The following is a 23,092-nucleotide window of genomic DNA, read 5'->3' on the forward strand; positions in this document are numbered from 1 at the left end:
CACTTTCAGCCTGAGGGGTGACAGAGGAAGGCAAGAAGCAATGTTTCACACAGGCTTCTAAACAAAATAATCTGGAAATTATTACAGTAATGTGAAACTGGCTTACTGGGTTTCTACTGATCCCCTCTGAACAGGTTTAAAGAATTACTGGGGTGAGACAACATGTTTCAACAGCTAACATGAATGTGGAAATAGAAATGTGCTGCTCCTCTGGGCATTACCAGCAAGTGACCTCAAGGCACACACCTACCCTTAGAAACCTTTGTGTTCTGAGACCCCAGGACACAAAAGAAAATGAAAGCATGGAGAAGGGGGGAGGGAGCTTTTACAAAATTAATTGCACAAAAATAAGACTTTCTAACCCACCTGCTGCCTAGGAGTGAACTCTGCACCTTGCTAGAATTGGTTCTAACAAATACGTGTCTTTTCTTGACTTGTAAGATTAAGAGCTTCCCTGGAAAACCACTCAAGGGGCATAAATATTGAGAATATGTGACCTGGGGATCCAAGCTGCTCTAAGTGCTTTTGCAGGCAGAGGAAATGCGCAGCATGAGAATGAGCAGCCTCCAGTAAAGGACTAAGGGAAACAGGAGCTCAATTACGACTAATCAGACCCAAGCACTAAAAGCATTTGCCCAACATCACCCTCATTAAATTAAAACTCTCTTCTCTTCCACAGTGGAGACTGTTAAATGAGCTCAGGCCATAGCAGAGACCCACAAACTCCATGAGCATGCTGCCACTTCTTGGTGCAGAGAGAGACATTCCCAACTTTTCCTACAAACAACCTTGAGCTACTCAGTCAAACTGTGCCATCCTCTTGTTGCCCATCCTTTGGGGACATTTTCTGCATGTTAATTGCACAGAGAGTTTGAAAGATGAGCCAGGGGACCTGCAGACCTAATTTTGGAGATGAGGACATGCACAGGGACTGGAACAAGGAAGGAGAGCAGGGCTCCAGGGAGCTGGCTGGGGCAGCCAGAGGATGCCTCCAACACAGACAGGCTCCAGATCCATCCCTGAGGGATCCCATTAAATGATTGCATCTGCCTGGGCTTCTCTTGGCACATCCCATGAGTGTTCACACAGAGATGTGGTTGTTCTTTTCCAGCCAGTCTTCTCACCAGGGGAAAGAAGTTGGTTTCCTTCAGAACAGCTGGCAAGGTGGCATGGGGCAAATGGCACCACTGGGGACGGGGACTGCTCTTCCCTGTCACACTGGTGTGAGTTAAAGCAAAGTAGCCCCCACAGCTGTGGCAGAGGCAGCCAGGAGAGCTGAGACACAACCAGGCAGTCCCACAGTGAAGCTGAGAGTGCTGGGGTCAGCAGCAGCACTCCCTGAAAATGCAGCACACATCTCGCTGCTCTTCCTTGAGGCTCTCAGGAACGATTTGCAATAAAAACTGCAGACACCTGAGGAACTACAGCCTGCTCCAGCATCACAGCTCCATTTGTCAGCATCTGAGGTGCAGAGGACTTCTGCACAGAAGATGTGACACACGAACATTGCAGCCAGGTTTGTGCTGGTGCCCACACGTGCACAAGCCCTGAAACTGGGCACACACCTCCTGCATGCACATGCATGGAGGAGACATGAAAGAACCCAGCTAGATACCATGAGATTGTTTGTACTCATTTACTGTAACATTTTGTCCTCTGGACTGAAATTCATCTCACCTATTTTTAGACATGTTCAATGTAGATGACTGCATCTATCCTAGTTAACTCCTTTTACAGTCACAGGGCAGCCCAGCCTCAGCTCCTCTCATGCTGTGCAGACAGGTCACATACACTGTGTTCTGCAGGGGCCTGTTTCTCCCCACAAAGGGAGGCTGGCTCAGATCTAGCTATCTGCCACAAATCCCATCCCAGCCATCCATCATTAAGTACTTTTAAAGACTTGTTATCCAAGCTCTCCTCTCTTCCCCCTGCCTTTCCATGCCAACCTTGCACAATGCTTGCATGCTTTCTTCCACTACTTTTTCACAATGCAACTTCTCACATTATTTTCCCCTCCACTTTGCTCCTCTTCCATCTCCTGATGAGATTGTGCACTCAGTTTCTCCCAAACTTCCCATTCTGCCTCCACCCCATAGCACCCTCCTCTCCTCCTGCTCTTTGCCCATCACCCAGCACTCGACACAGCCGGACACAGCTCCAAATAAAAGCGGCTCCATCAACCTCTGCCCTCATCCTCATGGGACACTGCTCCACAATAATCCATGCTCCATCATCACCTCCACCTAAAGGCAGCCCTCATCACCCCCAAAATTCAGTATTTTTTGCTGGGGCAAAGCAAGTAAGTCTATTTCAAGGTAACCTTAGTGTTGTTAAGAACAGCAACGAGAGGCAATAGGCAGGCAAGTCCCTGCAGAGCCGTGTCACCTCTGCCACCCCTGCACCCCACCTTGGAGCACCCACACAGTTCCCCTCGCCCCCACAGCCACCACCACACGTCCCCACGTGTCCCCACTCACCCCAGGGGCTCACCCCACACAGCTCCACGCCGCCATCCCAGCCGTGCCCAGCCTCGCTCTGCGCGCACTGCGACGCCCCAAGGACGCGTGGGATTTACACGTGCCTAGAGCAGATTCCCAGATGGCTTCACAGCTTCCCTTGTATTCTCTTTAGTCTTCCTGGCCCCCGTGGTCATTTCCCTTTTCCACCTGCCTTTCCCCTTCCTGCCTGCCTTATCTCTCTCTCTCCTGGCCCTGCTCTCCCACGCCGCACATTCCCGCCCCATCCCGCTGGGCACCCCTTGCTCCTGCACTCACGGCATGGTCTCCACTCTGCAGCTCGCCCCGGCCTCTGCCTGGCTGCCACGGGAGTGTTGCAAGAGGAGGACAGCTGAAAAGACAATCAGCGAAAAAGCAGGGAGGCTCTGAGGCTCAGCTTGACAGAATCCTGGAGAAAATAGTGTCAGAAAGGAATCGTGCTCTAGTTCCAGCTGGAGCATGTGACAGGACCGAAAACCCTTTGTATGCCTCTGTGAGATCAACTAAAGGCAAAAAAAAGTGATGGCAGAGGAGAGGTGAAATGTAGGACATCACAGGTGACCTGTGATGGCAGAGGAGAGGTGAAATGTAGGACTAAGGGAAGGAAAGAGAAAAAAGAAAAAAAGTAAACAGGAAAAAACAGGTAGATTCTTAGAGCCATTTCACATGTTTTTTTTTGAAAGTTGCACTTCCTTTGAATTATCTGTGCTGGAGATATTTTCAACCCAGCTCCACTTCCCTTGAAAGATTCATTTGGCATGCATTCAGTTCTCAGCTGAACTTGCAAAACATGAAAGAAGCTCCAAGTGTCATTAAAATGTAGGATCAGCCTCAATTCTGAGATTGACAATGGTACATCTTCCTCCTTGACTGCAAAATGTTGTCTCTTAACCTCTCCCTCACTCCTCACCTACTCTGACCTCTGCATGCCCAACTCCCAATAAATGCAAGTTTACTTTTCCTCCAAATAGCATGGTAGACATCTCAAAATTACGTAGGATCTTGATCAAATTATCTCCTAACTCATCTGGAATCTGATCCAAGGACACCAAGGGAAAGCTTTCTGCTTCACCCCTGGGTGCACATTATGTACATCATCAAAACAAAATGTTCTGTTTGCTTACAGAAAGAGCAGTAGTAACTTAAGTCCCCTTGGCATGAACAAGAGCCCTGACCTAGGAAGAGAAGCTGCAGTAATTTCAAAATTGTTGACTGCACTTTCACAGAGTGTACTCAAACCGCTTTTTCCATTGATCTGACTGACGACCCTGGTTACTCAAACAGCTCCTCAGCCTACTTCCTGTTCTGCTGGAGAGCTCAGCAGCCCTGCTAAGAAACAGAGGGAAAAAAACTCCAAAATCTAACTTTATTCTTAGGTCATCACAAATAGCTGTGGCGGATGGTTCCTATTTTTGCTCCAAAAATGTATTTATAACTTTACTGCCATCAGAGGGCACAGCAATGTGACCTCTCCTGCTCCCTGGGATGCCAGCTCAGCACAGTTGGTGAGCTGAGCCCATGCACCACTGCCAACAGGTCCACATCTCTGAGCACAGGGGAAACTCAGTCTTTGTGCCACATTTTGTTGCTGGTCTCCCCTTGCTGTGATTTCAGATGCCTTGAAGGAGCCAGATGGGAGGGGGATTTTGCAACGCAGGCAGCTCTCCATGGTCTAGCCATGAATACAAACAATACACTTAACCCAGCCATCTGTGGTTGGTGTTATTCTTACTCTGGGTCACATTTATCCATTGTGCAAGCCCACCAGACTCAATAGAGATACAATAGAATTGATTTGGCTCAATCTGATTCCAGTCTTGCAGCTAAACTGAAGTTCTAGAGTGCTGAACCTTCTCCATAAAGGTGACAGGGAAGTGTAGTTCAAATTTGCCGACCCTGGTTCCTGCAGTAGCAAAAGAAGACAGCAAGGGACCAGCAGACAGCAGCAAATAAACTCTTTCCAGTGAGATCAGCTGGAGCTGCCACTGCAAAATCTGCCACTGAACCTGCACCTGGAGCTTCCCGTGCTTTTCCAAAAACCACAGGGTATTTTTTTAGATTAGTGGTGAAATCTGTGGCTTATCATCACCCAATACGAAAATTAAAGTGTCTTAGGGGTTTTAAAGGGATTAGCATGTATTTTCTAAAGTATTCTGTCTTTGGAGAATTTATTCCCCAAAGTTCTTACACTCTCTGAGACATTAAGTGCCATCACATTGTTAGTGTTTCCCGTGCCAGAGCTGGTTTCTCAAATCCCCACTAGCTTCAATAAACACTGACACCAAGTAATAACATTCAGCATGTGTGTTGCAATGTGTGCTACGTTACAGCTGGCCAGGCTGTCTAAAACTGCAATTTCATTCCCAAGCAAGGAACTTCATTGCGCCAGTATATGGAAAATGTTGCTGTTATGCAAACCTCTGTTTTCTGACAATAGCCAGTAAAGCCACTTCCCTCCCTCAATTTTATATCCTGGAAATATTCTAATTCTGTTTGTTACGCCATCAGGAGTTCTAGCTAGCTTTCCAAAGGCATCTGCTCTCTAGAAGACCAGCTGCAGGTTGTAGGCAGCCTTCAGAACTGCCCTCCTGGTGTGATTTCCCTGCAGTGCTCCCTGCAGATGGAGCACCTGGGAACAGCCCACCAGCTGGAATGCCACACACACAACCATATTTCAGTTCGAATAAACAAACTGAAAGCTTTCCATAGGTGTCCTGGCCTTTGCTCTGAGGATTAATTCCCTTTAAACATGTAATAGCTCTAAGGGCATGCTAAAAAGAAGAGTATTCTTGCTTTCCTCCCCATGGAGGAGCAAGGACACATTCCTGTCAGCTGGAAGGGGGAAAAATGAACACTGCAGCATCTTAATTCAAGGGCAAACTGGGGAACATGTCAGCATATCTGATGAGAGTAAATTGAAATCCAAACACCACTAGAGCTGCTAGAGAATGCTTGGCATCACTCCACACAGCACCTCTGCACCATTCAATGACAAGGTGGTTTGGGATGGTTCAGCAACCCTGCCTGGTATTTTCTGGGACCTATCACAGCCTAAGATTCCTTGCTGAAGGATGTATACAACCTTCCACACACTGTCCAAATGCAGTTGCTCACTCCAGAAGTCGCTGCCTCCTCTAACATAATCGAAGCTGTACTCCCATCTCCTGGCAGCTGCTTGTGTCAAAAACCTGTGAATCACTTCTACAAGTAGAAAAAGTAATTAGCTCTCAAATTGTGTTTTATATGAACTATCAGCAGGGAAGGAGTGTGAGCCCTCTTGTGCAGTTTGTACAGTCCTTGCTCTTCAGTGACCGCCTGTATCTCTTCCTGCACCCCTGCCTCTGCATTCAGCTGGGAGAGAGAGGACTTTGGGTTTTAGTGGGGATGCAGGAGTCAAACACCACCTGCCCTCCCAGGCCTCACGACAGGCATACAAACAGGAAGGCAGATTTTGCTTTAGTTGTGTATGGGCTTTTTGTTTCAGCTGGGGCGGGGAGGGAGCGCTGGCATTCTCCGATTGTTCTAGGAAGGCAGAATCGGCTTACACGCTCTGCCCTCCTGGCCTTTCTTTCCATTCAGCCCCACTCTCAACCCAGAGAAGCAGCTCTTTCAACAGGCCCTTTGCCCACTCCTGCAGCTCTGACATGAGCTCTGCCTTGTTCTCACAGCCCCCAGCTCCTGCATCATCAGGTAGCTGAGACTCTTGAGTTTTCAGGTTTTTTTAAAAAGTACATTTCTCGGCTTCTGCCTCACAGAGAACAGATTGAAAAATTGTCCTGAGTGCGACTTAATAGGCATGGAAACCAGAAAAACAATCAAACAAGACCAGCACTTCAAAAAACCTTGAAACTTTTGGTAGTTTTTAAGGCAATCCTCATTGTTTTCTGGGAGAGCTTGAGTTGGCAGTGTTTGAACAGTAAATGCATGATCGAGGGAATTGCATCGCTGATGCACTCATTGGCCTTGACTCCTCATCCTGCTACAGGCACTGATCCCTGCCCTCTCCACTGTTGGGGGACCCTGAGCCACCACAGAAAGTATCAGAGCTATCCCAGCAGGGAGCACAGCCTGCTCTGATGCTCAGCCACTGCCAGCCCCTCTCCTCTATCACAAAAATATCCATATCCTGTCCACATTATGAGATCCATCTTCCAGTAACACTCATATTACAGCAGGGCAGAAAAATGCTTACAAATCTGCCCATTTCAGGTGAAACTCAGGATTTTCCCGTGAATGGAAAAGATCTTTCCTATAGCCCCTGCCCCAAAGGGGCTGATGTTAAGAAGTTTGCCATCCCACACTGTAGCATCTATGCTCTCCCTCTTTTGTGCCCAAACCCTCCCAAGGCACAGAGAGGAAGGGCTCAGGAGACAATGCAGGTAAATCTCAGGCAAGGAAGCTCCACTCAGTCACCAAGGGATGAGGAAATGGCACAATGTGTCTCAGCCAGGCAGAAAACACAGCAGGGAACAGTAAACTCAGCTATGGCTCATGGTACAGCAAACACGTGTGCTCCTTCCCCTCTGCCTGGGGAACTCTGTGGCACAGCACGTTTTGGCTACAGCAAAGTGATTACCAGCTATTTGCTCATTTTCCTTTAATGAATCACTTGAATGAGACCAGTGTGAGTGTCAGGGGAGTGAAAGTCTGTCATTCAGCTGTCTGCAAACTCTGGCTTCTCTGAAGATTTCTAGATCAGATCTCAGGGCCTCAGGAGTTTGGGTTATTTTTCTAAATGAGGTTCAACACTTCATCTTCTGGGGAAGATGCCAGTTATCTACAAAACCTACAGCTCTTATTAATTTGATACCACAGGTTTCAGTCTGAATCACAGCAATGTGTGGTTGACCTCAGAATAAACTAAAGTACTTGCTCCATGGCATTAGACTTAAGGATTGGCCAGTGTGGGAGCTGGATTTATTTTTTAACACCAGAGCTCAACCAAAAAACTAGGGGAGAGGAAATGTTCAGGTTGGGCTGGACACAGCTAAGATCATGGGGCTGCGAAAGGAAAACTCCACAATGTCTCATCTGGAGCCAAAGCAAAAGGAGGTGTTTCATTTTGGGTTATGAAAGTCCTAAAAAACCTTTTCTCTTCTCTTCTTTCAATGTGTTTTAGCGGTGAGGTCAACTTTTAAGTGAAAAATGCCCTTTTGAATCAAATCTACATTTCAAATACTTGCAAAACATAAACAAACCATCCCCAAAATGAAACAGTTCATTCTGAAAGTGTCAGAATGACATGCACTGCTATTTTTAACATCCCTCCTTCTTCCCCCACCTCTGTATTTTTTTTTCTAGGCCAGAACTATTCAGAAAATGTGTTTGAATTTGTGAATCATTTTGACTCCCCCTCTCCCCTGACATTTGCTGGAAAATCTATTCTCTGCCAAAAAACTGTTCTTCCAGATCCAGCCAGCTCCTACAATCTCCTGTCCTGCCAGGGTTTGTCTGGCTCTGAGGCTCTGACTGCCCTGGGGACACAGAAGAGGAAGAGGAGGCCAGGAGGGCAAACCCCAGCCTCTGTCCAGGCAGTGATGGACTCTGAAAAAGCTCTGAGCCACCCTCTCTTGAGGCAGAACAGGGAGCTGGGCTCCAACAGAGGCCACCACACAGAAGGAGTACCTCATCAAGCTGTGGCTTCCAGGTATGAGGAGAGTGCTTAGAGTTTTGGTTCTCTTGGAAAAATCTTGCATTCAAAGCCAGGCCCCTGAAGGTGAAGTGGATGTACCACAGAGGCTTGGAGCTGTCTCCTATCAAGGTGACAGAACATTTAGATTTGGATTCAGTCAAGACATGAAAGCTCTGAGGCTTGCAATGCAATGCAGAGGCTTGATTCTTTGTAGCCTGGCGATTCACAGAACAATTTATGCCTTTGCAGTGCAAGTGTAAATGTTACTGCTCCCATTTGTGCATGTTTTGCTACTACCCTGAAACTTTTAGTAAGTGGAAAACTTGGATCTCTTTCAGTCCTCACTCCAACCTATCTGTAGGTCTTGCAGATTTTTTTCAGGATAGCATCCCTAAAAGAGTCTTTCCAGCCTATCCACCCAAACAAAATTCACTTTTTGGGCTCATCACATCATATCCCCACTTCTCATCTCAACAGCCTTTGCTCTGCAAAGATCCATCAAACTCACTGCTGAAAAAGATTGCTTTTTTGAATCTGTCATTTGGCCCTTCTGTGGCTCTCAGCCTCCCTACCTTGATTCCTTCTCCTGAGGAGCATCTCTGAGCTCCTTGGCTTTTCTTTCAACACTGTGATTTATTCTATTCCCATCACTTCTTATTTCAGCACTGAAAGGTCAACTCCTGCATATGCTCAAGCATGAGATCAGCCTATATTAAACAGGCTCCTCTGAGCTTTCTCCCTTCTGGGAAGGGTTCCCATCCACAGGAACAAACCTGGAATCTGGAACTGCCTCCTGAGCTGCTCAAGTGCTCAAAAACCAAATACCAGAGTTGGTTGGGATGTATGACACGGGGAGGACAATAACAGACTAGGTGGCATCGTGCTACCTCTGCTTTTCCCTCCCATTACCAGCCCAGCCTCTGGTCAATGTTTTGGTCACTTGTGACCGCCTGGACTCCTCTGCTGCTTCCCTTGGCTCAGAAAAGCCAATCCAGCAACACAGGGCAACATGAGGAAACAGAGACCTGAGGAGAAAGGCCAAGTCTTTTCTCCTCAAGATGAGACATAGATGAGGGGCTGCTAATGGAGGAGCTGAGCTACAGTCCTGGCTTCAGACCATTTGTTTTAACCTGCTGAGCAAGGTGGCTTCCACAAGAGCCAGACAACACCAACTGCTCCCTCCTCTGAGAGCCTGGTTCAACTTGGAGCTGCTTTTCTAAAAGCTCATCTTGAATATGAACTTTACACAATTTTTTGTCGGTGACTGTACATCTTGCTCAAAAGCTGTGACACGCACTGTTTGTGTGTGAAAGTGGGAATGTGACATCCAGCTTCTGTTTGCTTTGCAAAAAGATCAAGGTTAGTTCCCACTCCACTAAAAGCACGGAAGGGAAACACAGGATTTGTCAAGCAGAGATAAACTGAATTGAGAACATTTTATACACAAATTCCTAGGAGAAGGTTAAAACAATGGAGCTGGGAGAGTACACTTGTCAAGGCTTTTTCAAACAATCCTTTTTCCCATATTCTTTTAAAATACAACAGTAATTCAGGTGGATAGAGATAAGCCACCGTTTTAAAATCTCTTTCCTTTGTTTCCTTTCTGGCAGCCCTGGTCTCCACCCCAGCAAGACATTCCTCCCAGGAACCCCAGGGTGGAGGGCTGTCAGCTCTAAGTAAATATGGCTCCAAGGAGAGATAATAACTTACACCCTCTTTCTGAAGCTGCTCTGGCAATTATAATTCCAAGTGCCTCCTACTCCTGTGACCACATGCCTTGCTTTCAAGGTCTCTCTATTACTGGCAGCCCAAGACTATTTACAGTTTGGGGGTCCCTGGCAAGGTGAGATGCTGGGACTGAAAGGTCAATGCAGGAATGCTCATCTCTTCTCCTCCCACTTGGAGGCACTGCCCATCCCTTCTTTGCACACTAGCTGTTATCCCACACTCCATCTGCAACAGCACCTGGGGTGGCTCATGGTCATTTAGCGTGGGTTCCCAGGGCAGTACAAGGTATGAGGTGATGCTGAACTGGCCTCAGTGCAGCTAAGATGATGCTGTACAGGCATGGATTTAAAAAAAAAAAAAAAAAAAGAATTTGGCTCCATTTCAGAGTTCAAAGAAATATTTGAGCCTATGGGCACTGATTCAGGCTCATCTCTAATTATGTCCCAAGTTCAGCCTTTAAAACCCATTCTTTAGTCCTCAGTAAGGGTCACTTAGCAGTTGTTATTACAGTTTCTTGCCAATCTGTTGTTGGATTTTCCACTTGACATTATTAAGGGATTAAGTTGTTTGTCTCATCATCTTTTATCTGTCCTGTTCAGTTTCCTAAAAACAGACTTTAGCCAGACCAGAAAAGATATGAGGAAAAAAAAAAAAAAGCCCAGCATTTTCAAGACATAACCATGGTTTTGGATTTGCCATTATTATTGTTTAAATTTATTACTTTGGATCTGTAAACTTTGCTGACTCCTTTAATCTGGAATGTATTAAAGAAAGCATTAGGCATTACAACAAGTCATTGGATTACACTGCACCGATTCAGCTACAGCTGGGGAAGAAATATATAACAGGAGATCCCGTGGAGTTATACATTTCAGACTGAGCTCATCAATTGCCATAGAGAAGACAAAAACAAATGTAGCTGAGCCTGGAAAGAATGTTGCTAAAATTGGAGAAGCTTTTAATGTGAGTAGCCTAGGGGTGCAATAACTTTGCCTGTAATTTAACAAAACCCACCCACATAAAACATACCAAGAGAGATTATAGATTGGACTCTCTCATCTGCAGTCTGCCAAGAAAGCAAACCTGACTTTTTTCCCCTTCCTGCAGATGCAGGTTTAAACGGTCCCTGCAGAGTGTTAAATATATATTACCCATAATAGCAACCATATTACATTTGGACACGTTGCTAATTCTCCAACTGGCTGCTCTGTACCTTGCCTGCAGTGGGAGGATACCCCTGGATAACTAATGGAGCTTGCAGCTGCCAGCAAAGCAAGTCCTATGGTCCACATGGTGAGAAGGAGGCTGCTCACCTCCTCCTTCCTCCCACCTCTTCTTGGAGCCCTGGTCTCCCCTCTTTTGAGAGGTACCCCTGGGCTTGTACTTAAGTCCCCCTTTAATGAAAATGTTTTGAACGCATTTAACTCAACGGGGTAAAAACTAATCCTACGCCTTCCTTCCCAAAATGCAGGTTTGCAACCAACAAGGCTCAGTGGTGAGCTGAAGGCCAGCCTTGGCTCCTACCCTTCTCCTGAGTGGCAGGGAGCAGAAATTGTTGAGCAAGAAATGAGAGAAAAGAACCCAACCCTGAAATGCAGCTTCCAAAAAGCCTCCCTGCAGAACTTTCCATTTACAAACCTCCTGTCTCCAAAGGCTCTGAGGCGCTGTACCTGTGAACCCTCCCCAGAGGGACTGCACCTCTGGTTCATTAATTCAGCTTAAGGTTGGATTTACCACAAGATGTAACTGGATACATGCAGGAGTGAGCACAGCAAAGAAAAACGATCAAGGGCCAAACCTGCAGCACGCTCCTGCTGGCTTCAGCGGAGCTACAACAGCTTTTATCAGCGTTTTATCTGACCCTAACAAAAGGAGCAAATTGTTTAGCAAAGGAAGAGGGTTCTTTGATTCTATCTTGCTGCAGATGAATTGCCCAAGCAAGGGCAAAGGGACAGGAAGCGAAGGGGGAGGAGAAGGAGCTGATGCTGAAGGTAGGTGCTGCCATTGCTTAGCCCTTGCTAAACAGCCCCTTCTGCAAATGCTGATGGGGTGGGAGGAAAGAGTTGTGTCATGTCCTTATCATAGCCATTCGACCAAAATGTTGTGCTGGTCACTCCTGGTGTAGATATACTGGTCCTCATTGTGGCTGCAGGGAGCTTTGTGACAGCAAAGACTGCACGCCCCGTGAGTCCTCCCTCTGCTTTGCACAGTACAGGAACCCTATTGTCCAAAATGCCAAGTACAAGATTTAAAGTCAAGGATGAAACCCTGGGAAAAACTCACAGCAGTTCAGCGAGGTCCACGCCACAGCAGCCCCAGGTGCCAACATCTCTGCAAATCAAGTGTGTGAAGCAAACAGTGAAGAGACAACCTGATTCTGTCCTTAGAATCTAACTCATTAAAATGTCTGCAGGCATGTCCCTCCTGAGCACATCTCTGTCTTTCACAGAGACGAGGGATGCTTTACTATTACTTAAAACCACAACAGTGCAGAATGCTAATGAAGTTCCTGTTGTGTAGCACTGATCAGATACTACACTGTACTGCTTACAAGAAGTAGTTGTAAGTGCTAAGCACTTGTTGTTTTACCCCCTAGTTTCTCCTTCCAAAAGCAATCCTTGTGTTTTGACCAGCAATAAATCTTACATCTAAAAGAAGAATTGAATTCCTTCTACTGGCTTGTCCCTTTTCCCATGTCATTAATGAAAAGAACTTTCTATACTACAAAAAAAAAAAAAAAAGAAAAATCACCTCTTTCTTTTCATGGCTGAAATGTATGAAAAGGCTGAAATAAATATTGAGAGAGGGAAGAGTCTAACATGGGTCTTAGTAGCCTGCAGCAGCTCCTGACTCCAGTATTACCCATCTCTGGGAAATTAAGGTCAGAAACCACTCTGTAAATGCATCCATGGCTGACAGCAGCAATGAGGATCTCCACAGGCACACAGCTGTGACAGCAGCTCTGGGCTGAGCTGTGCCTGGGAAAGAAGGAGCTGCAGCCTGCATTTTCCAAAGGCTTCCACCAATTCCCAGTGCATTCACAGTGCATGCACCCAGACTGAAACTCGCAGCTGGAGACCCCCAACTTCTGAATGTACCTGCACCAATTCATGCTGAAAGGCGCTGCTGGATGAGCATCCTGTTGCAGAGCAAGTTGAATTTTGCTGCCCAAACACTGATTTAAAAGCCAATCACAGGCACTTGCTTTTAAGGCTGGTAGACCTCATACTGAATCAGCTTTCTGAACTATTTGGAGCCGTTGTGCAGGCTATGCATGACCTGGGCTTTTATGTGTAGGAAAAAAAATGAAATTCCAATAAATTTTATAGAAGACATTCAGAAACAGATTCCTCTGTCTTAAAGCAAACTCTTGGGCTGGTTGTCAAAATCCCATTAGAGTGAGAGAGAGAAGAAAGCTACATTAGGAGAACCTTAGGATGCCTGAGGAGACACCCAGCAAGGCTAAGCAAGATGAATGCCATAAAAGGGCCATTTCAAGTGACACAGCAAGTGTGGGAGCCAGCAATTCCCAAAAAGTCCCATTTAAGAAAAGGGATTAGCTGCAAAGTTACTCAGTGATTTGAAAATGTTAACATTTAGTTTTCACTGTCTGTTAAATGTTAACATATCTTTCTTAGAAAGCTTGGCTGGGCTTCATTGGAAGAAAGCAGGTCAAATTTACTGCACAAATTTACCTACTGGTATAAACAAAATAATCTCCAACCATTACAGAAGACTAATCTTAGCTGAAGCAACATTTAGTGTCATCCATAGATGCCATTATTTCTGTAGTGAGCTAGAACAGAATTACATGTAAAGAAAACATTAGCTCAGCAGTGGCTTTCAGCCATCACATGGCACATGAGAACTCAGTGCTGCACTAATGTTTTCTTCACATGCAAATCTGTCCTAACACATTACAGAAATAATATGGAAAACATGAGACAGGTGCTGACTACAGTTTGGGTTTTGTCATTGCAAGCCTCTAAAAAGGTGAAGACAAAACTCTGAAGTTTCCACTGATCCATGAAATTCGCTCTGTGGACGTTCAGTTTTCCATCCAAAGGATCCAAACTGGCAAGCTCCTGACATCCTGCAATTCCCACCAGAAGAGGAGGAAATCTGGCTTTTTCCAGAGCTGGGAACCCTAAGGATGATGGGCCTAATGCTTGTGCTTCCTGCACCTCAGAAGTACGGGGGGAGGTTTATTTTGCTACTTTCATGGATGCTTTCAGCATGAAATTTTTTTTGAGAAACAAAATATGCAAGAGACAGCAGCTGTGCTAGCAAGTGAGTCCCTCTATGAAAAGGATCTGCTATGTGCCATGTAATTCCTGCCCTGTCAATCATGGAGAATATGCAAAGAGAAGAAACCCTTCCCAATGAGCTTAAAAGTGCTGATGAAAACAGACTTGAAGTAGCACCATATGTCTCTCATTGGGTTATGGCAGCATCTTCACTTGGCCTCCGTGGGTGGGAGCCCATAAAAAAGCTTCTTATTCCCCGAGAAGGTGACGTGAGTAGGTAGAGGATTAGCTATGGAGTAGGGAGTGGTGCTTTGTGAAGTCCCTGGAGTGCACAGCCTCCATCCACAAAGAGCCTGAAGCTCTGCCCAGCCCTGTGAGCACCGGGGTGTCCCCATCCCATCCTGGCAGGCAGAACACGCCGTGCTGCCAGGCCTGCTGAGCCTGCTGCTCTGAAAGGGGAAACACACAGGTGCCCACCTCATTCCCCTCTCCCCCTGGTCTTCCTGCAGCAAGGAGACTCCATCCTTTGGCAGCTTACCAGGTGTGCTAAGCATCTTCCCTGTCAATGATGTGCACTGCTAAAAGAACAGTCGCTCTTCTGAGTAAGCCAGCAGGGCCCTAACACACCAGGCATTATATTGATACTAAATCAGAGATACCACTCACTAGCTCATAAGCTTAGGAGCTTTTAAGACAAACACAGTGGGAGTAAGGAGTAAAACACATAAACACACTTGGCATAAAGATATATATTCACAGGGCTTGCATGTATCACCACAGCCATGTGGTCATGGTTTCTGTAACAGGGAGACTTCCTGATCACAGCGACAGCTTGGAAAGGGAATGAAAGCATATTTAATTTGATTGATTTTTATAGGAACAAATCAGGACTCCTGTTGTCAGCTTATGCCTTGGAACATCTCAAAGAGAAATAAGCAAAGGTCCCAGAGGCCCTTGGCTGACACTAGCCCTATCTAAACTTGGCTCCTTTCAGGACTGCATTAACAGCCATTGTGAGTCAAACAAATAAATCAATTAAAAGAATGCCTGTCATCAGCACTGCCGTTAGCTTTTTCCAAAAGTCTTTGCCATTTCGCACAGGTTAATGGAAGTCTCTTATTCTGAGAAATCTATTCAGCCGGCCGAAAGGAGCAGAAGTTTCACAGAGTACCAAGTCCCTTGATTACTATTCTGCTGTACATCCTTGTGTTTCCACAGCAGCTGTGGGAAAGCCAGGAAGAGGAACACTGCAGTGTCTTGCACTGTTTTTCCAGGAAGGGGTTCCTTTCCCCTCCAACATGTCATTTTTCTATAGTACGTGCTTACTTGCACAGTTCCTGCCTTTCCCCCCACTTGTCTGTTGCTTTGTCTCCAGTTTTGGAGAAGCTGACAAACTAGGGAATTTAGGTCAATGACAAGGACTTACTAATGACCAGCTTTGGAATATCTTTTGCTTAAGGGGCGCAGCCAGTTTCCAAGAGTGGGACAAGTCTCCTGCTGCAGAGTACATCCTGGTTATCAGCTCTTCCTTGGGAAGAGCCAACAGAGCCCCCAGAATGGCAAAGCTCATACTCTGCTATTTTTCCAGTCAAGAAGCCAGTGGGAGTCACAGCTAGAAGGTATCTTGTCTTAGGTGTGAAATCTCCTCAAGAGACTGGGCTGCCATTTCAGGCTACCTGCACCACTCAGAAGCTGGGACAAAGGAGCACCTTCTCCCTTCCCTACACACCCAACCTGTGTGATCAGCCAGGAGGGGAGAGATTCTCCCCATCAGCATGAGACAGCAAGGGAGGCAGGTGCCTTCCAGCAGTCTCTGCATCCTCCTGCCTCAGGCGGTTGGTGAGCAGAGGCCTCAGGTCATCTCCTTCCCCAAACTGCCCGTGCTGGTCACAGGGGGTGTGCACAGAGTGCTCCCCTGTGGCATTTCCAAACCACAGTGTCCCATCCCAAGGTGCTGCCCGGACAGCCCATCCCTCCCACACAGCCCCAGAAGTGCAATCGCTCGAGTGTCTCTGAAACCATCAACAAACAAGCGTGGGGTTTCTCCGGCAGCAGCCCACAGCCCGGGGAAAGCCACAGCTGCAGAAGCCCTTACGTGGAAGTTTACTCAGACCTTAAGTGGATTTGCAATTAAACAGCAAAACGTCACCGTGCTCTTACTGTCACTGCACTTCACACGTCTGCAACCACCGTGGCAGGGTCACTGTCCCCTGGTGCTATCCAGGGACAGGGACAGCACTGAGCAAACTGTTTCAACAAACAGACACAGAGCCCGTTTCACTCAACAGAGCTGCTCTGGGTCACAGCGTCCAAAACTGTGGCCACAATACCTCCTTCCCTTGCACTTGGCAACATGATTTTCTTACTGGCCAATTTTCAGGCCTGAACACAAACAAAGTTTCCTACCTGCAGGACAAATGGAGGACGAGTCCATGCCAGCCGGAGGGATGTGCCTGTTTCCCCGGGATGTCAGGAGGAACTACAATAGGCCGCCGGACATCCCTAACAGATTTGCTAAACCACACAGCCTCCAAAAAGGAAGGGCAGGAGCAGGCCTGCTGTTTATCAAATCTGTAAACATTCTATGTGAGATGTGCAGCACAGACCGTATCTGCAGCAGGAACTGCTTTCCTGCCGCTCCTCATTACCTCTCCTGCAGGTACAAGAGCCTCCCCTGTGCCAGCAGTGCCCAGTGCAGACAGGCAGGGCTCTCTGCCTGCCCTGCGTTCATCTACTCAACCCACAGGCACCCAGAGGCACCTTGGTTTCTCTGGGCTGAGATCTCCCAGGATTTGACTAAAAGCATGAGTTGTGGAGAGAGCTTCTCACACATTCTCCCTCATTACACAACTCATTTCCAGACTGTGTGCGTTGTTGAAAGGAAACAGTGAGTTCATGAAAACAAATGAGTGTGCAACCTGACACTGCTTCAGTAGCTGCCTTCTGCTGTCATTATGGATTTACAAGATACTGCCAACCAGTACACAAAGCTGGGTGTTATTTATACAAAATCAGTTTTGAATTACTGGGCATTTGCACATGATCCTGCTGAGAAGTTGACTATAACCTGCCAAAGTCAGTGATCAGCCCTGCATGGGACCCGTGGAGCCCAGTGGAAAGTATCATTGTAAATTAGCCTTGCTGCCCCTGCTGAGACTCCAGCACTGAAACACAAAATCAAGTGCACCTCCTTAGGCTGCCTGACACATTTTGGACCACATGTTCATCTCGTTTAGCCTGAGTAGTCCCATGGAGCCCAGCAGTTACTCTGATCTTAGACCTGATCTGAGCTCGCTCTCATCCAGAGCTTTTAGCAATACAAATGAGCCTTGCCTGTTCGCTGCTGAGCCACTGCCGGCCTGGCTGAGCTCACTGGAGGCCACGGGAGGTTGTGCAGAGTCAGCCTGAGGCTCCAGGAAGCTTTCCACAGGAGCATCAGGCATACTTCTGCCCATCAATGAACTGTTTTCAGCAGCAAATCAGTGGGATCTGGCACTAGGAACAGTCATTAGCGCAGAGAATGGAGCAGAGATTACTACAGCTCATGCACATAAAACCAGCAGAATTTAATCAGCAGAGGGATTGTAGCAGCTCCCAAAGGGAACAAGCTGATTCATCAGCTGAGAGCCCCAAAATACAAAACTGTCTGCAAACACGATGAACTACAGGCTCATAACTTTCTTAACTGCTTTTACTCAGCTGCTGCTCCATCTTGAGCAGAACCAAGCCTGGTTCTTGGAATAGGACAAAAGGAGTACAAAAGAAAAGATACTTATTTCAGCCTGCTGAGTGTTTCACAAACCACAGTCTCAGTTCTTCCAAGTTTGATGCCTTCACTTAGATGTTTCCCTGCACTAGTTTTCCTTGTGTCATTGCATTTAGCAGGAGTTTCACTACCATGTGTCTACAGGAAATTAAACATAGTGAAATACATCATTGAAAGTTCATGAGCCTTTGTTAAATTCTTTAAACTAAGGAGCCACTGTGTTGTCCAGTATGTTTCAAGGTTTGTCAGTGGGATGCTCCAGTGCTGGGCTCAAATCAATGGAATGTCTCAGAGCTGGATGAGCAGAGACCATGTGCTGGTTGGAGAACCTCGTGATGGGTGCCCTGCACTGGGTTAAAGTGGTTCAAAGCCCTCCAGACAACTGGTGTGACAGCTCAGAGCAAAGCAGGCTCTGTGTGATGCACTCACACATGCAATGAACTCCTCTAGTGACACAACAAACCCCATGACTGTCTCATGCCTTTGGAGAATGCCTCAGAGCTCTCCTCTCTGAGGAGACCTTTCTTCTCTAAGAGTAACACAAATCAACTAAGGCGATGATTTCTCTCACCTTAAGCCTCACAACCAGCTCCACAACAAAGATCCTGAAACAAAATGAACTTAATATAAATACCTAATAAAAATACGCTTACCTAAAATATAAGATACCCCACAACCAAGAAGTATTATTCAAAAAGGGGAATTACCAGAAATTCTAGAGCATTTTGCTTCTGTGTGAAAGACACAGAGACATTGTGGTGATGGGCATCACTGTAAACCTGAACAGACAGTTGGCCCACACAGTTTCAACTCCAGGGAGGAAACAAATTCTCCCTCAGGCTCATGTAAACCATGGGAAACCTCCAGCACCCAGGGAAGCTGTGCTGAGGAAAAACTGAGGCTCGTAACCACATGTCAGCAGAAGGCTGCAGTCCATGGATGTATTTTAAGCATGCTGGCAGGCAGCTTTGCAGCACCAGGGAAGCTCTGCAAGGACTGTGCACAATGAAACAGGTACCACTACTCTCTCTTGAGAGGATTTTCCGGCTAGGAACCCCTCTTCCAAGTCTGAAAGCTTTTCGTGTGAGGGAAAGCGAGCACCACTGAGCAAGTGTAAAGTTTCTCTGCAGAACTCTGCTGCAACAGACCTGTGCCCTGCTGCTGCAGCCATGCCTTGGAGCAGGGACGCCACCACCCTTCAGCCCACCTCCCCAGGGCTGCTGCAAGACTCACCACTCGGGGTTTCTGCTGGTCCAGGGTCTGCAGGAAGGCAGGGGTCTGGTCCAGGGTGCGCTCGGGGTCACTGGAGATGTCCTCCTCGGACTCCTCCCAGGACGAGGAGAAGCCAGTGGAGGACGCAGAGGACGATGAGAGCTTCCGGACGGGCAGGCTGCCAGGGGGCACGGCGCCCGCCTCCTCCTCCGGGCCCCCCAGGTCTGTGACAATGACGGCAGGGATGCTCCCACCGATGGCCGGGTGCTGGCCCTTCAGTCCTGTGGGAACCACCACCACCTCCTCCGGCCGTGCTGCAGGCCCGGACTGCTCCAGGGGGCTGCTGCTCTCTGCCAGCTCCACCGTCATCCCTGACCTCCTGGGGGGCTCTGCAGTGCTCAGACAAAGCTGCCCCCCACCAGCATCGGGGGCCTCGCTCTCTCCGAGGGCTCGGGGCCGGGGTCCAGTCCCGAGTGCCACCGCCGGTGCCGTGGGGCTGGCCGGACGGGGCCGGCCCAGCCGGGGGCTGCGGGGCGGCTGGGCAGCAGAGCTGTGCGCCTGGATGTGTGCCTCGAAGAGCCCCACTTTCTGGTTCACCTGCACGTTGTGCAGCTCCCGCTGGAGCTGCCGTGCCATGGGAGGCCCAGGCTGTCCCTCCTCGCCCCGGCTGCCCCGCCGTCCCACGGGGCTGCCCGGCTGCCTCAGGGGCTCCTCAGGCAGGGGGAAGAGGAAAGCGGGGCCACAGCGCGGGGAGCGGGGCGGCACCGGGGCCGGGCTGAAGACGGGGAGCGAGCGGCAGCTGCCGGGCGTCTCCGGACCCCTGGGCAGCACTTGTCCGGGAGGAGGCGGCGTCTTGCTCCCGCCGCTTGTCACCTCGCTGTTGCTATTCATCATCACCAAGCTATTGAGCGCATAGCAGTACACGGCCATAGTAGTCAGCCGGGGAGCACAGGGGGGCCGTCGCCACTGCCGCCTCGGCGCTCAGGCTCTGCGGGGCCGCCCGGGTTCTCTGCACGACGGGAGCAGCAGCATCGCCAGCAGGAGAACGGGGAGCTGGGCTGGCCCTGCTAGCCCGCAGCTCCATAAAACGGGACAGCTGAGGAGAGAGAAGCAGTGAGAGTAGTTCTGTGCCCTCCCTCAGCTCACCATGCAGCTGGGCACACAGCGTGCCAGACTCTTCCCTTCCTGCGCGCCCCTCCCACCTGCCCAGTGTGCCACCCGTGGGGACACAGGCCAGCCATCAGAAAGATCTGAGGGAAAGGGAAGTCAGGTTTGCGGCTGTTTCCCCTCTTCCCTGCCTTCCCTGCCCCCTCTCCAGGTTGCCTCTCGACACGGCTGCAGCAGCAGTGTCCGAGAGGACACACAGCCAGCAGCCATTCCCACAACAGAATAAGAGAATTACAGTGAACTGGTGTGAACTGAAAGTTGGCAGCTTTCAAGCGCTCACCCCAAAACCTGGCATTTTCTAAAGGAAGATAAAAAACTCCAAACAACTTATATTTGCCACCCTACAGTCTGTCATCTATAGCAAGACCAAGTCTCAGGAATGGATTTATGTTATGTGATACATGGGACGACTCCCTGCTTGCGCTGTTGCGTATGGTACAGGGTCACATCTCCAGTTAGTCCTTTAAGTTCCCATGTGCAACAACACGGCTTTGCACATCTTCAAGAATGTCCTGGCTAAATGTGCCTTCCCTGAGCACATCTGCTGTCCGGGACAATGCAGGCTGCAAATGCCTCCAAGTCACAGCCTGGAACCCCACATACAGAGATGTGCAGTGCCGTTTGTTGTGGCGAGTGTGTGACTGTGTACACACGTGAGAGAGGCTCTGCTTTCGGAGGTGGCTCTCTGTTCCCCTGTGCATGTCAGTGTGCTTTCCGTCATCTCCTGTTTGCTCCATGTGCCCTGGAGTTGCAGTCCCCATCCCATGCCGGGGCATGGGCGCTCCTGAGATCTGCACAAACACACTGCCCACATGAGAGTACAAACTTGTTTACACACAGTGCGCTAACTCTGGCTATGGGTGTACACGCCTCTGGAAGCACTCGTGTGCGATGCTATCAGCGGTATCCCTGTGAGGCTCCTGGCAGGTAAATGCCCTCAAGTCCAAGCGCAGTCCCAGCTGACGGTGTGACCAAAGGGCTTCCCATCCCTCCAGGCACTGCTTGCAGGCAGTGCGAGGCTCAGCAGAGCCCAGGCAGCGCGGACAGCCACTTTTTGCAGGAATCCCCGGCACAGCTCCCAGCACCCGGACTCGGCTGCCCAAGCGAGCACCGGCACAAGGTGCTCGGCCACAGTTCGGCTGTGGGACAGCCCAGGGCAGCACCCTGCCCCTCTGCGCGCCCCCAGCTCGCCCCTTCCTCCCCGCGGGGTCCGGCTGGCCCCCGCACCGCGCCCGCCGCTGCTGCCGGACATCCCCCGGCGGAGGGGCGGCCGTGACCCCCCTGCCTTTCCCCTTCGCCGCTGCTTACCTGGGCTCGGGATCCGCGCCCGCCCTCAGTGCGCGCCGCCCGGCAGCGCCCGCCGGCGGCCGCGGGGCGCTGCCGAAACCATCGCCGCGGGGCTGCCGGGACTCCCGCTCCCTCCGCGGCCCCGAGCGCCTCTCCTCGCCCCGGGGCGGGCCGGCCGCGCCGGGCTCTGCCCCTCCGCGCCGCGGCGGCCGAGGCTGCGCGGGCGGCTCCGCGCTCCGGGCGGCTCCGGGCAGCTCCGCGCCGCGGTCCCGGCGCCCGCTCCCGGTGCGGCTGGAAAGGCGGAGAGAGCAGGAGCAGGAGCAGCAGGAGGAGGAGGAGGAGGAGGAGAGGGAGAGGAGCGGCGAGGAGGAGGAGGAGAGCGGAGGGAGGGGGGTAGGAGAGCAGGAAGGAAGTTGTGAGTCTGTCTGGGGTTGAACTCAGCGGAACAAGTTTTTTTTTTTCTCTTGTCGCTCGGCTCAGGCTGGAGGGAAATACTGAAAAAAAAAAGTTTCCATTGTTAACTAAGAAAAAAAAAAAAAAACAAACAACACCGTCGCCGTGCTTTGGTGGCTGGGCTGTGGGTTCAAGGCACACGAGGCATTTTCCACCCGCGGCCGCGGCGTGCGGTGCGGGCTCGGCAGAGCCCCCGGCCAGCCCCGGCACCGCTCGGGGGGGGCATCCCCGGCTCGCCTCCGCATCCCGGCCCCAGCGCTGCCGGCCACCAGAGCCCTCCCCGGGCACAGCGGTCAAGGCAAAGGGTGGTGCCGGCAGCGCCAGCAGCGCGCAGCCCGAGGCCACCCACCTCCCCACGCAGCCGGCTCGAAGGCACGGACTGACACAGCCATTTCCCCCGGCATCCCCCTTCCCCAGGCAGCACGGCTCAGTCCTGCTGCTTCTCTGCGTGTTGGTCATCTCATTCACACGAGCCCGAGGCTGGCACAAAGCCCTCCCTCTGCCAGGTTGCGTGGCTGTGGGTGAGCACATCCCAAGGGAGGTAGGATGTCCCCACATCTCTCTAGAGAGACTTTGACTTGCTGTGATGTTGCCCCCGGTTTAGGCAGGGCTGCAGCGTCCTCGTTCAGGACACTGCCCATCCTTTTTGATTCACAGCACTTTCTCAGCTCCTGCAGCCCCCAGGCTTGGGTCCTGCTTGGCAGGAGCAGCAGGCTCTTGGCTGTGATACAGCCCGAGTTCTGTATCAAGATAACCCATTGGAAATAGTTGTCTGTACGTCAGCACTTTAGGAGAGAGAGCAGGCTCTCCGATTCACTCTCAAAGCGGTAGTCAAGGTCAAACCGAGATGGCAGTTTGGGGGTTGATCTGGACTGGCCAAAGGAAAAAAAAAATAAAAAAGAAAAATAAAAAAGAACAGCAATTTGCCTCTGCTAGGATTTCACAGCTAGGAATTTCCCCTAGAGAGGGAAATTGATGTCACAGCAGATCAGCTTTTCTGTAATTAAGACATAACCTCTAGAGCATAAACGGGGGCAGAGAGGTCTCCGAATTGGCAGAAGGTGTGGACTACCAATCCCACAGGCAGGCAGACAGAGACACCCAA

At 49.6% G+C, this 23,092-nt stretch overlaps 1 protein-coding gene across 1 annotated transcript in view; it reads right to left on the reverse strand.

The window, feature by feature from the left end:
* ITPKB (inositol-trisphosphate 3-kinase B) overlaps positions 1-22,143 on the reverse strand; it is a 67,546-nt gene extending 45,403 nt beyond the window's left edge. Inside the window, exons 1-2 of the mRNA XM_077176133.1 lie at positions 21,556-22,143; positions 19,102-20,176 (exon numbers count right to left, since the gene is read on the reverse strand). Coding sequence (XP_077032248.1) covers positions 19,102-20,010 — 909 coding nt within the window. The 5' untranslated portion in view covers positions 20,011-20,176; positions 21,556-22,143. The remainder of the gene's footprint in view (positions 1-19,101; positions 20,177-21,555) is intronic.
* Positions 22,144-23,092: the final 949 nt, after the last annotated feature.

Source organism: Agelaius phoeniceus, chromosome 3, assembly GCF_051311805.1.
Source record: "Agelaius phoeniceus isolate bAgePho1 chromosome 3, bAgePho1.hap1, whole genome shotgun sequence".
NCBI classification, from domain to species: Eukaryota; Metazoa; Chordata; class Aves; order Passeriformes; family Icteridae; genus Agelaius; species Agelaius phoeniceus.